Here is a 14457-nt window from a genome sequence, read left to right on the forward strand (position 1 = left end):
ACTGTCAATAAGCCGTCAATATAAGAGTAGTGTGGATGTATGAGTCTGTTGGGTCGTCCACTGACCTGCATGAGGTTGAAGCGGGCCACCTCGTTGATAGGGGCATCTGAGATTATGCCATACTGCTCAGGGTTGACTATGGCTGGGCAGATGAAGCAGGTGAGCAGCAGGTCTGTGCACATGGTCCGCACCTCACCCACCTCCAGCCTCTCCACGCACGACAGCGTCTTGTACATCTGAGACACAATCCAGCGCAGGTTGTGGGGGAAGCAGTAGGTGTTCTGCTTCAGGTAGCCGATGAACTTGTTGACCAGGGTCACCAGCTTGGCCTCGTTGGCCTCCACAGCAGCCGCCACCTTCTGCCTGTAGCCCTCTGAGCCCTTCTCCCCAAACAGGCGCTCCTGCTGGGCCGGCGTGAAGCGCTCAGTCACCTTGGAGGGGTCCGTCTCCAGGTGGTCCTCGTCCTCCACCAGCAGCTGCATGATGGGCTCGTGGAGGGTGGCAGTGAGGAAGAGCTTGGCTGAGTACAGCCCCTCAGAGAAGAGCTTGAAGAGGATGCTGAAGGCACACGTGCCTCGACGCAGCAGCCTCCGAGGGTTGTCGCTCTCCTTCAGCTCAAACTCCACCAAGTAGCGGAGGACCTGGAATTGATAGAAACAGCAGCAGTGTTACCATCAGCTTTAGCTGTGCAGAGGTTAGAAACTAACTGCCTGATCACACTGCCTATGGGGATATGTAACAGTATTAGTAACAGGTGGCTGTTGTGCATTTGGTGAGTGCAACTGACTATTGGCTGTGTGTGACTAGCATGTTTATAGTACAAGTGTATAAATCAGAAGAGGTCCGGGCTGCTCACCTGCAGCAGGTAGCTCTCATCCTCCTGCATGATACAGTTGCCGTAGAGTGAGGTAAAGACAGTGTAAATGACCCCCTGTGTGTGCTCCTGGTTCAGCCTCTCCCCAGCCACCAGGCAGGAGGCCACCAGCCGTGGATTCTCCCGCACCCGGCCAAGGAACTCCCCATAGATGGTCTCCTGGAAGCCCAGAGTCTTGTAGCCGTCCAGGAACTGTGTGTCCTCCAGCACTTTGGCATGTTGGCAGCATTCGGCCGGGGAAGCCTCAGCACTGTAGGAAAGAGAGCTTTAATTACAAGAGCAGAAGGCTCCACAAACCAGCGGCTGGAAATGGGCAACAGTGGGCCACAATGGGCTGTTGATTAGTTGTTGGAGTGACATGTAATTGTATGACATTCTTGCTGATCACAGGACTCCTCTGATTCCTTGCAATTTCCATTTTGACCTGCTAATCTAAATAGTACTCAGCTGGCTCTGGCATGCACCGTGTTTGTATTTGGCAGGATCTACCACAAACAAGATGATCACATCAGGAAGATAAGATAGTTTAATACTGTGGGATCCTACTTCAGGACTACTAAGTTACTAGTTCACTAAAGGTCAAATATATTTAAATTGCCCATTAATGGAGAGTTCCTATTAGAACAGTTTCTATTCTACTATTGGATCAATGTCAATGAGGTGCACTGGTGTAACAGTAGCTGTGGGGGCCCCATGCTGACCTGGTGAGGATGAGACGGTCAAGGTTGATCCTCTGCTGCTTGGTGATCCAGGCAGCACGGTACAGCCTCTCAGCAGTCTTCAGCACGTCCCCATTGAGCCGCTGGATCAGCTGCTTCTCTGAGGCCACATACAGCCGCTCCTGCTTCAGGTGATGGGCCAGAGTGTGGATGTCTGGCTTCACCATCTTTACCAGCTCACGCAGAGAGGCAAAGGACTGTAGAATAATGAGAGAAAAGGGGGATCAGTCACACTGGGAGAATGAGTCCTAGACATTCAGGACAGAGCTACATACAGGGCAGTTTGGAGTAGATTTATAAGCGTGGACAATGTATCATTTCTATATCTCAGAGAGGAATCCAAATGAAGAGCAGGAAAGGCCCTGTTTCCTGTGGATGCATAGCAAAGAGAGAAGGGGGGAGGCTTCAAGCCATATTCAACAGCTGGCCCCATACTGGGATGGCCTTTAAACAATTGCAAACTCCTACTCTTGTGCACACAAGCGTCTGGTAGCATTATTCACAGCACAAGAGAATATGCAAATCCCCTTTTCTTCACACACATACACAAACACAAACCAGACAGAACGCATGAAATGTAAATGATTTCCTGGAGCATTCTATGACACAAAAGGCTCCTTGTGGATGGCTGCTACCGAGGAAAACAGACAAGATTGTAAGGCTGGGAGGCCCGTGAGAGCGCCCCAGAGAACCCTGCCTCAGACAGAGGCCTACGGCTATCAGAGGACACAGCCTGCTAGCTAGTAACACACAAGTGCAAATGCTTGATACTATTAAACAGAATAAATGTATATGTGGTTTGAGGCCTAAATATTGTGAAGATGCTAAGAAGCATTTTCTTAACATGCCAGATAAGCAAGGTTATCATCATTGGTAATACACAAGGCAGTCTCTGTTCCTTTAGTAGGCTAAATCCAAGGTTAATCAATAGATTCATGAACGACTAGTATACTTGTCCATGAGATGATGCATGTGCCGTATTCTCTTGAAAGAGAAGACTACATTTGTCACAGTCCTGCAGGGAAGAGAAGGGGTGTAGGTCTAGGGCCGACAGACAGGTGGTACTGTAGGACCTGTGGCCTGGTACTGGTAGTAAAGCCATTTCTGCGTTAGAGATTTGTTGAGTAGACCTACACTGCATTCGGAAAGTTCAGACCCCTTGACTTTTCCACGTTGTTACAGCAGTATTCTAAAATTGATTAAAATAAATCTACACACAATACCCCATAATGACAAAGCAATAACAGGTTTTTAGTATGTATGAAAAATACAAAACTGAAATATCACATTTACATAAGTATTCAGACCCTTTACTCAGTACTTTGTTGAAGCACCTTTAGCAGAGATTACAGCCTCAAGTCTTCTTGGGTAAGACGCTACAAGCTTGGCACACCTGTATTTGGGGAGTTGCTCCTATTCTTCTCTGCAGATCCTCTCAAGCTCTGTCAGGTTGGATGGGGAGTGTCGCTGCACAGCTATTTTCAGGTCTCTCCAGAGATGTTTGATCGGGCTCTGGCTGGGCCACTCAAGGACATTCAGAGACTTGTCCCGAAGCCACTCCTGCGTTGTCTTGGCTGTGTGCTTAGGGTCGTTGTCCTGTTGGAAGGTGAACCTTCGCCTCAGTCTGAGGTCCTGAGCACTCTGGAGCAGGTTTTCATCAAGGATCTTTCTGTACTTTGCTCCATTCATCTTTCCCTCGATCCTGACTAGTCTCCCAGTCCCTGCCGCTGAAAAACATCCCCACAGCATGATGCTGCCACCACCATGCTTCACCGTAGGGATGGTGCCAGGTTTCCTCCAGACGTGACACTTGGTTTCATCAGACCAGAGAATCCTCATGGTCTGACAGTCCTTTAGGTGCCTGTTGGCAAACTCCAAGCAGCCTGTCATGTGGCTTTTACTGAGGAGTGGCTTCCGTCTGGCTACTCTACCATAAAGGCCTGATTGGTGGAGTGCTGCAGAGATGGTTGTCCTTCTGGAAGGTTCTCCCATCTCCACAGAGGAACTCTGGAGCTCTGTCAGAGTGACCATTGGGTTCTTGGTCACCTCCCTGACCAAGGCCCTTCTCCGTTGATTGCTCAGTTTGGACGGGTGGCCAGCTCTAGGAAGAGTATTGGTGGTTCCAAACTTCTTCCATTTAAGAATGATGGAGGCCACTGTGTTCTTGGGGACCTTCAATGCTGCAGAAATGTTTTGGTACCCTTCCACAGATCTGTGCCTCGACACAATCCTGTCTCGGAGCTCTATGGACAATTCCTTCGAACTCATGGCTTGGTTTTTGCTCTGACATGCACTGTCAACTGTGGGACCTTCTATAGACAGGTGTGTGCCTTTCCAAATCATGTCCAATCAATTGAATTTACCACAGGTGGACTCCAATCAAGTTGTAGAAACATCTTAAGGATGATCAATGGAAACAGGATGCACCTGAGCTCAATTTCGAGTCTCATAGCAAAGGCTCTGAATAGTTATTTAATACATTTACAAAAAAACTTAAAACCTGCTCCCGCTTTGTCATTATGGGGTATCGTATGTAGATTGATGAGAAAAAAAATATTTAATACATTTTAGAATAAGGCTGTAAACGTAACAAAATGAGGAAAAAGTCAAGGGGTTTGAATACTTTCCGAATGCACTGTACCTACTGAGTAAGTAATGGAAAAGGAAGGAGAACTCAAAAGCAGAAGAAAAACCACTGTATGTGGTGGGGAATGGCACAGGTGGGGGATGTGTGAGAAAGAATGACAGTAGTTACCAGTAGGTAGGCTAGAAATAGAATTCTCAGTCCAAAGCCATCCCAACCCGCTGTACATGATACTTAGGCTCAGAACAAGGAAGGGTTGTGAAGCACACCATCCATCTGATCAAAACACCATAAAAGCACCTGAACCAGTGACGCAGCTCACCACACAGCAGAGTTGTGGAGGTGTTTGGAACACAGCCCAAACATCCCCTCAGTTGAACATGCAACACAGGCCAACAGAACGAAGTGCTTTCTAAAGGCACTCGAAACTCAGACAAAGTCCCCTTTTCACTTCCCCTCCACATCAGATCAAGTAGGACTGTTTGCATGAGTAAATTAACGACTCCAGTACACCATAATCTGTGGTACTGTACATCACACCTCTGCTGAGTCGCAGCATCTAGGGCTGTCTCCCTTTGAAACTCGTCAGGCCTTCTTCCGTTGGACTGCAGACATTTTACCAGCTCCTGTGTGCATTGCCTTGGGGTGCACGCTGCACCTCCCTACAATCCCCCCATCCTCTCAGAATGAACTCACACACCGCAGAGACAAAGCAAAACTCTACCCAGCCTATTCCAGCAATCTGGCCCCACCGCCACCCTATCCAATTGACAACATAGGATAGTCAGATATTCGGTCTTAGATGATTAGGAAACTAAAAATATGAAAATGAAATCAGGGTGAGCAGGGTAGCTGAGAGTGAAGTACTTCAGTCAGAACATGGATCTGAGAAATGATTCACTAGGCCTAGGCTACATCACAGAAGCGTCCCTGTCTCTTTCACTCATGAGTTCCCCACAGAGGTTGTTTGTCACATCTAGTAGGCCTAGGCCTACAGTGAGGGAAAAAAGTATTTGATCCCCTGCTGATTTTGTACGTTTGCCCACTGACAAAGAAATTATCAGTCTATAATTTTAATGGTAGGTTTATTTGAACAGTGAGAGACAGAACAACAACAACAAAAATCCAGAAAAACGCATGTAAAAAATGTTAAATTGATTTGCATTTTAATGAGGGAAATAAGTATTTGACCCCCTCTCAATCAGAAAGATTTCTGGCTCCCAGGTGTCTTTTATACAGGTAACAAGCTGAGATTAGGAGCACACTTAAAGGGAGTGCTCCTAATCTCAGCTCGTTACCTGTATAAAAGACACCTGTCCACAGAAGCAATCAATCAATCAGATTCCAAACTCTCCACCATGGGCAAGACCAAAGACCTCTCCAAGGATGTCAGGGACAAGATTGTAGACCTACACAAGGCTGGAATGGGCTACAAGACCATCGCCAAGCAGCTTGGTGAGAAGGTGACAACAGTTGGTGCGATTATTCGCAAATGGAAGAAACACAAAATAACTGTAAATCTCCCTCGGCCTGGGGCTCCATGCAAGATCTCACCTCGTGGAGTTGCAATGATCATGAGAACGGTGAGGAATCAGCCCAGAACTACACGGGAGGATCTTGTCAATGATCTCAAGGCAGCTGGGACCATAGTCACCAAGAAAACAATTGGTAACACACTACGCCGTGAAGGACTGAAATCCTGCAGCGCCCGCAAGGTCCCCCTGCTCAAGAAAGCACATATACAGGGCCGACTGAAGTTTGCCAATGAACATCTGAATGATTCAGAGGAGAACTGGGTGAAAGTGTTGTGGTCAGATGAGACCAAAATCGAGCTCTTTGGCATCAACTCAACTCACCGTGTTTGAAGGAGGAGGAATGCTGCCTATGACCCCAAAAACACCATCCCAACCGTCAAACATAGAGGTGGAAACATTATGCTTTGGGGGTGTTTTTCTGCTAAGGGGACAGGACAATTTCACAGCATCAAAGGGACGACGGACGGGGCCATGTACCGTCAAATCTTGGGTGGGAACCTCCTTCCCTCAGCCAGGGCATTAAAAATGGGTTGTGGATGGGTATTCCAGCATGACAATGACCCAAAACACACGGCCAAGGCAACAAAGGAGTGGCTCAAGAAGAAGCACATTAAGGTCCTGGAGTGGCCTAGCCAGTCTCCAGACCTCAATCCCATATAAAATCTGTGGAGGGAGCTGTAGGTTCGAGTTGCCAAACGTCAGGCTTGAAACCTTAATGACTTGGAGAAGATCTGCAAAGAGGAGTGGAACAAAATCCCTCCTGAGATGTGTGCAAACCTGGTGGCCAACTACAAGAAATGTCTGACCTCTGTGATTGCCAACAAGGGTTTTGCCACCAAGTACTAAGTAATGTTTTGCAGAGGGGTCAAATACTTATTTCCCTCATTAAAATGCAAATCAATTTATAACATTTTTGACATTCGTTTTTCTGGATTTTTTTGTTGTTATTCATACTGTTAGACATACTGTCCTACAACCGTTTTCTTTATTGAGCAAGGCCTCCTGTATAACAGTACACGTGCCATGTACACAATATGCTCAACTGGTGTACCCTGAGGAGGAGGCTCAGCATGTTTATGTTCAGATTATTGATTCTGGGATGGAGGGGTAGAGGGAATGGCACTTACACTGGTGTCTCCCTGGGCACTGAGAGGAGGGGCAATGTTGGGGGAAATGCTGTGTAGCATTATAAGTGCAATTTTGCTGTTTTCAGTCACTAGTTTCAATTTGAGAGTAATTCCGATGCTTGGGCTAGCTCTTCTGCTTTCCCAACCATGTTCACAATAATGCAGTGCAGTCCTGTCATCAATGCCTACAACCTTGAGTTAGGCTATCTGAGCCCAGGGATGACAAATGAGTAAATGCTTCCTCTTACAAACACCATAACCAAAGAGGGGCATTCTGTAGTTAAGAGCAGTGCTAGCATGAACTATCTAGAGAGACTTCAAGATCAAAGGTGGGAGCAAAGGAGTAGCTTCCAAATATAGTGAAAGGAGAAATTATATAGGCCTAAATCAACACCTTTACTGACATATTTATGCTCCAAATCTTATTTTGATAAATGTAGGTTGAAATGCTGCCTGCCAAGAAGACAAAGCCAGACAGTGCACTTCAACGCTGAATGAGACATCCTAATCCTCTGGAGTGTTCAACTTCCTAACCTTGCCAAAACAAAGACTGTTTAACCTTGCCTCGAAACAACACTTACTAGTACTGCAGAGGCAGTTGAGATTCAATGTAATATCCAATTTCTGGTAGATTACTATAACTCAAGAATAAATCAAAGAAGCTTGGAGCACACTTCTCCTCATTTGCAGGAATTGAGATGCATTTATGTTTTGGCTCTAACAATTGACCTAATCAAAATGTCAAGTGCATCCCTGAATCAACATAAATTATTGTGACCATCCTGTTTTAAAAACCTTTGAGCCCCTCTTGATAAACACATGCCTGAAGTTTTCTATGGTTCATCATACTGCCCTACATTCATGAGGGTCGATTTGTTTTGGAGAGTCATGGCCCCTTCAGTGGGTGGGGCTCAACTGTACACTTAACTAGGGGATCAGGTGGGTAAAGAAAGGGGAGACCACCGTTTGTGCCAGCCATGCAGCTGTCTGAAGAGAGACATGATTTGGCAGGTTCGTGAGAGGGACCGGGGTAAGTGAGATAAGACTGTAGCTGCCTAGCAGCCAAGAACCATAACTTACATATAACAGCCCCTCTTTGTCACCCTTAAATTAGAAAACAGTAGCTACAGACCATTTTGGATTTGGTCTGTTTCTTTATGTTTTACTATATGATAACTAATATCGAGGTAGTTACAAACTCGCCAATCCTATGATTTGTCAAGGCCCTAGTCTTGTTCACTCTCAGTTGCAACACAGTCGACATATTGCGGAATTTTAGGTTTAGCTAGCTAACCAATTCCGTTTGTTGGCATCTCACTGCTAATATTTGCCAGCATTATGATAGCAAGCTAGCTGTTTACAACAGCCCAACGGTGCCACCTAGTTAACGTTAGTTATGTAGTAAACAGCTAGTTTGCTATCATGATGCTGGCAAACATGAGCAGTGAGATAGCAAGCATTGGTTAGGTAGGTAACGTTAACTATCTAGCTACCTACTGGTAACTAGATAACAATCAAAATTCACAATCAAAATATCAAGCTATCGAGAGGATAGTTAACGCGTTAGCTAACTTAACGATCGTTGTTGATAGCTATCTAAGTTACGTAACTAGCGATCTAGTTAGCTAGCTAACTTTAAATGTTGGCAGTACTAGTCCTGTACTAGCCAAACATCGCGCTACGGCGGGACAACTTTATGGGAATACCTACACAAATGTTGCCGTGGTAGGCCAGTTGCGGCAGCAAACAGGTACAATCACTGAGGACCATTCGTGTTCAAACATCAAGAAGTAGCTAGCTACTACTAGCTAGCTTGCTAGCTATGCAAACTAGCCTGAAGAAGGCCTGCGAGGAAAACATGCAAACATAGTCCTATAACACGAATTCAATGACTTACCAAACAAGTTGTTTAGTATACCAGTTGTTTACGGATTCCCTATAACCGTGAAATAATTTCAGTAAGCAATAAGTCGCTAGCTCGAAACGTCTATTCCACAGCGTTCCTGAACTCCCCCGTTCGGATTACAGCGCTAGCTAACGTTAGCCGTCATCACGAGAAGACTCGCTCCACCCGCATGCGCACTGGGCATAGGCAATGTTTGCAGGTTTCACACAAATTGAACTTTGAAAACGATGTTGCCGGTAAAAATGTATTGATCGCGGGTTGCATGTTTTGGGGTTATTTCTAAGTTGCACCGCCGCCGCCATGGCATTTATCTTTAAAAAAAATAAATAATAATAATAATAATATATATATATATATATATATATATATATATATATATATATATATATATATATATATATATATACCACTGTGACCTGCTGCTAACTGTCAGGCAGTGATGCAAGTTGTTGCTGAGTGAGTGAGTGGTGGGGAGCGCCGGAGGGGGTGTGTGAGCACGTTGAGACAGCATCCTTATGGGGGGTGATAAGTGCCAGAATTAAGCCTACGCAACCGTACCACGTCTGACATGATACCAACGCCTTACTAACATCTGCGTGACTCCTGCTTGTTAATAAACCTAGGCAACAGTCCACCTTGTGGCTGTCGCCTACCATTGAATGTGTAACTAACATGTTGTCATACCAACGCCTTACTAACGTCTGTGTGACGCCTGCGTTTTATTTTATTAATTAAATCTCAACCATAAATGTTAGGAATGTACTGTTTTTCCAGTGCAAGCTGACCTTCCGATGTAGCCACCTTAAGCTATAGTGTAGCTTACGGCTTGTGTATTTCCTGTTATCACTAATGGCCTAGAAACAGTGTTGCCAACTCCTCAGTAAGGAAAGTAGCTATTGGCTGTCCTAAAAGTCGCTAGAAGTCGCTAAATGACATCATCACCTAATTTGCATAATTGCCATGGGCATGTAATTGTGATGGATGCTGTAGGAGAGAGGAATAACGTCGTGGGAGAGACGAAAAGTGAGTAAAAAACACCCTACATTTACATCCTGCCCTGAATGTAAGCCAGGGCGGGATCAGCCAGCGGCGGCTTCCCGCATGCGTGATTCATTTGCAGTCTGGACATGGAGGGGTTAACATCTCCTGCTGACTGCAGCTGGGAGGGACTGCTGCGCGAGGACTGGGCCGCCTGTGAGTACTTTGGGACGGGGGTGGGGCCCATGGCAGCACCCGCTGCTCGTTGAGAAAAGTAAGAACGATACGTGCTTTCACGTCATAGTCTCCAATAACACCAGAAAAAGTCGCTAGATTTGTCGCTAGTCGCTTTTTTGAAAATGTGTCGCTAGAGGGGTCTGAAAACTCACTAAATATAGCTACAAAGTCGCTAAGTTGGCAACACTGCCTAGAAAAGACTATGTCCAATCTATAGGTAATCTGTCTTTCCCTCAACACCTCATGGGATGGTATGTTATCTTATCTTGCTGTATACAGATCTAAATGTTGTTAGCCAATCACAGACTGTGTTGTTACCAGTTCCCAATACCCTACATCAGACAACCAATAAGAGTTGTGTGTGGCTTAGGGTAGGGATGTCCCAAGGAAGAGTAGGGACATCGCAAGGAATCCGGATAGCAGTGGCCGTTCATAGAGTGAGAAACAGGCAAGGTATTTGAGAGCTCGGTGGTGACACAGACATTCATTTGTTTGTTTTTTTACAAGCGGAAGACTTGATTCTCGAGAGTGTCTGCCCCAGATGGTTTCCTTAGAAACTATGAAAATAATTACCAAGATGTCCTTGATCCGATTGAGGAGTAAGTAGGCTATATTTAAGTTGTGATATCGTTAGGAAATATTTAGGCCTACTGTGTTGAGCCAAATTTTGTTTATTTGAAAATAATTACTTTTTGTTGATAGCATATTGTCAAAAGCACGTAGGCAATATTATTTACTGTATAGATAGGGGAGTAGGCTAGTGTACAATAATAATGTAATTTGATGTGCTAGTATTATTTATTTAATGGATTAATTAAATTGTAAATGAAAATATACACACATGGTGCTATAGGATATATACATATTTTACATTGTAATATACTACCCCTACATGCCATTGTGTGCTGGAGCTATGGGTTTATTTTTCCACTGTCACTAGGCCTACACATTCACACTCGAACTGAATTGAATGGGGGATGCATAACTACTTTTCACTGAAAAAGGGAAACGAGGGACAATATTCAACTTCGATCAAAGACCTAAAATCATGCCTGACAAGACCAATGAAATCATAATGGTATCCTAATATAGTACAGATACAGGAGTAGCCTATTCGACAATAATGTAACTGTATGTGCTAGTATTATTTATTTAACTGATAAATGAAATTGTAAATTCAATGATTATGGTATTGTACCAGTTAGATACAGGAGTAGCCTATAGTCTACAATAATAATGTAATTGAATGTGCTATAGTAGATTTTATTTCATTGATGAATGAAATTGTAAATGGGGTTGGGTAGGCTACATAATTCAGTGAATACTGAATGTCTTGCTATCTCTGGGAGTATGTTAATGAAGGCTTTTCAGCTGTTGAACTATGGCAATGTCAAACAAACTACAGTATGAAAATAAAGACCCCTTGGGATCTGAAATGAGTGTGGGGTGCCCTCTTGTGTCTCCTTTTTGTCCGTTTGAGGATACTACAGTCACCCCTGGTGGAGGTTCTTGGAACACTGCTATTTAAGTCTGAGCAGAGGTTGACAAAAACCTTCAAAGGTGGTGGTGCTATGTTGCGTGTTATCTTGAATACCAGGCAGATGTTTGAGTACAGAATGAAATGGTGTAAACTTAACAGGCTAAACTTGTTGAGTATACTCTTTGAGAAAGGGGTTCCAACAGGGTTCTTTGGCTGTCACCAAAGGAGAACCCTTTTTGCTTCCAGGTAGAAATCTTTTTGGTTCCATGTAGAACCCTCTGTAGAATGGAGCCCAAAACGATTCTACCTAGGCACAGAAGGGTTCTATCTGGAACCAAAAATGGTTCTCCTATGGGGACAGCGGAATAATCCTTTTAGGTTGAAGATTTTTTCTGAGTGTAGGCCTAAATTGCAGTGGTGGTTCCGTGGTTTTCTGTAAAATATATATATATATATGTTCTTTGGGGGTGGGTAGTTAAGATAATCACAAATACTATGAAACGTCCCCACATTTAGCACACATTTGCAAGCAGGCAAAGTAACCTATGTGTGCTGAGGTATGTGTGATCACTCAACATTGACAGGACTGACAAAAAAAGACATGCTCACATGCAAACAATGATAACATGTGTCTAACTTGCACCGTTATGCAATTATTAAGAGTCTGGATACAAATAGCTAATCCTGGCTACCAATGTTCTAGCATTAATTTATTTAGGCAAGCAGATCAGAGATGTCAAGGTGGTACCCAAGCATATGCCATGTGTATATTTTTGACACACACATATGTATGGTTATATTTTTGATGTTTTATTTCATTTGTTACTTTATGGAGCCATCCCTTGTATCATTTTCTAGGCCTCCCAGGTATTTACATTTAAGTAATGTATATGATTACTGCTGCAAGTGGAGCTGTGACGTCAATAGAGTGCGTTAGTGAGATCTTGGAGGTTTCTTCTTCAATCTTGTAGAATGCCTACTACTGAAAACGAACGTTTCTCCGTCTCATCATTTTACCCTATTAATTCAGGTATGTAATGTGCAAAAGTGCAATATGACTCTCAAAATATTGAGGTAACATGGTTAACTACATAGTCCATGTGTTTGGTGATGTTTGAAGGCAATTGAAGGGAGTTTTAACCGAGTAAAAAAACTGGTTGTATCTTCCCCATTGTATGTAATGGAGATTGGCTAGGTTGCTAATGGTTTACATGTAAGAGAAGGGATTAAGATGGCATCCGAACTTTCTGTAAAAAAAATTCAACAACGTTTTAGATCCTATTTGTTTTATTTTCTATGAACAAAGGCTCAGTTTAGGTAATATATGTAAATATGGGATGTCACAATAAAATGTTTTAGTGTTAATATTTGTACGAAAATAGCGTTTAACAGTTCACTAGCTTGATGCTAACCAAATGTAGTTTCGCTAAGCACTAGTTAGCTCTAGGCTAGTTGGTTTCAGTCAATGTTAGCTTACATGTTAGTGGTTAGTAATGTAATTGTTGTAACATTGTTTCGCATAGGCCTCCAGTAATTTATAGTTTTATTTTCTTCGAAATTGACACTGATAGTACAGTGAGTTATATATAATGTGAATGTGTAGATGTATGGTGATTCCAGGTTTGGATGAATGGACCAACCAGACCCTCAAGACTGCTATGTGCAAGTCCCTTGACAGGTACCTGCAATGGTTGGAGGACAACCTGAAGGTAATTATCTTTGCACACAACAGCAGCGTCCAGGTCTCCAGAGTACTCACCCTATTGCCTGCTGTATGGACGGGAACCGCAGCTGTTTACAGAGGTAAACAATGCAATTGTATATGCAATTATTGCATATACTGTAGTATAAAAAATTGTGATTGACTTTGTGTTGTTTGTCTATTGCTATTTTTGTATATAACGTACTTTGAGATCACTGAAACTCCACCTGATGTGATGGAAGTTGTCAAACCAGATCAGAACGCCTTTGAGGACCACCTTCAGGCATGGGCTGAGAAGGATGTGGAGGTTTTTGACCAGGTACAAATTATTTTCCTTTGTTAATTCATTTTCTGGCCCTCCAAGAGATGTGGAAGAGATATTTGCATTTATTTCTATTATCAATCAAGGTGAGACTGAACATGGACAAGGCGCATGAGAAACAGAAGGAGAGCCACCGGAGGAGAATCAAGGGGACCAAGTGCTTCGACACCCAGGCGAATGACTTGGCTTGGAAGAAGGATGAAAGGAAGGTGAGACCTGGGAAATCTTGCTGCTCTTTCGCTCCTAGCTGGGGTCACCATACATTAAGGCAAATATAAAAATCTCAGATGATAACTATTTGCATTTGCCTCCTTGTGGTGGGCGGCATCGCCATGTTGTCAGCAGTACCAACACTGGCCCAGGGGTTTCTCCAAATAGTCAATCTCAAGGCTAACCACTGGGTCATGTTAAGTAACCTCTGCTTCCACGCAGGTACTGTTAAGGTGTATGACTCCAGTGGTCATGACACCACCATGGAGTTTCTCTCACACCTCATCTCTCTCTTAGCTTTCCCAGGGACCGTCCCTTACCTCCCTCATCAACCCCATTGACATAAGAAATTACAGACAGGTATCCTTTATTTTCTGTCTGCCATTAACATTATTGCATGTCTAATCAAACATTTAAATTAAATCATTCATTAACTGTATTTTTACGTACCTGATCAACCTATAACCTGTGTGTTTGCTTAATTACGCCTCTGTCTCCTACCCTGTTCCCTTTACTCTGCTCCTCTTCTCCAGGACCTAGGGGTTCTGCCTAACACCCAGACATGGATCCACCGGATGTCCTCCATTACCAACCACCTTCCAACTTTTCATTACATAATCTACAGCTACTGTTATTGTCATGTTGTCATTAACTGCTAAGAAAGAGCAAGAAAACTATCATACTGGGCACATAATGTGAGATACACAGATTAGCTAAAAACACTAGCACCGCAAACACTCAGAACAAAGAGAGCAGCAGTGCCTGGACTTTGCAGTCTCCCTC

General features: G+C 43.8%; 1 protein-coding gene across 2 annotated transcripts in view; it reads right to left on the reverse strand.

The window, feature by feature from the left end:
* The window catches only part of LOC311141283 (GTPase-activating protein and VPS9 domain-containing protein 1-like), a 32537-nt gene extending 23660 nt beyond the window's left edge, over positions 1 to 8877 (reverse strand). For both annotated transcript variants that reach the window (XM_084176564.1, XM_084176563.1), the window contains exons 1-4: positions 8737 to 8877; positions 1576 to 1790; positions 857 to 1124; positions 66 to 641 (exon numbers count right to left, since the gene is read on the reverse strand). In XM_084176564.1, coding sequence (XP_084032690.1) covers positions 66 to 641; positions 857 to 1124; positions 1576 to 1760 — 1029 coding nt within the window. In that variant the 5' untranslated portion in view covers positions 1761 to 1790; positions 8737 to 8877. The remainder of the gene's footprint in view (positions 1 to 65; positions 642 to 856; positions 1125 to 1575; positions 1791 to 8736) is intronic.
* Between the last annotated feature and the right edge of the window lie 5580 nt (positions 8878 to 14457).

The sequence above is a fragment of the Coregonus lavaretus genome, assembly GCF_964263955.1.
Source record: "Coregonus lavaretus genome assembly, chromosome: 14".
Classification (NCBI taxonomy): domain Eukaryota; kingdom Metazoa; phylum Chordata; class Actinopteri; order Salmoniformes; family Salmonidae; genus Coregonus; species Coregonus lavaretus.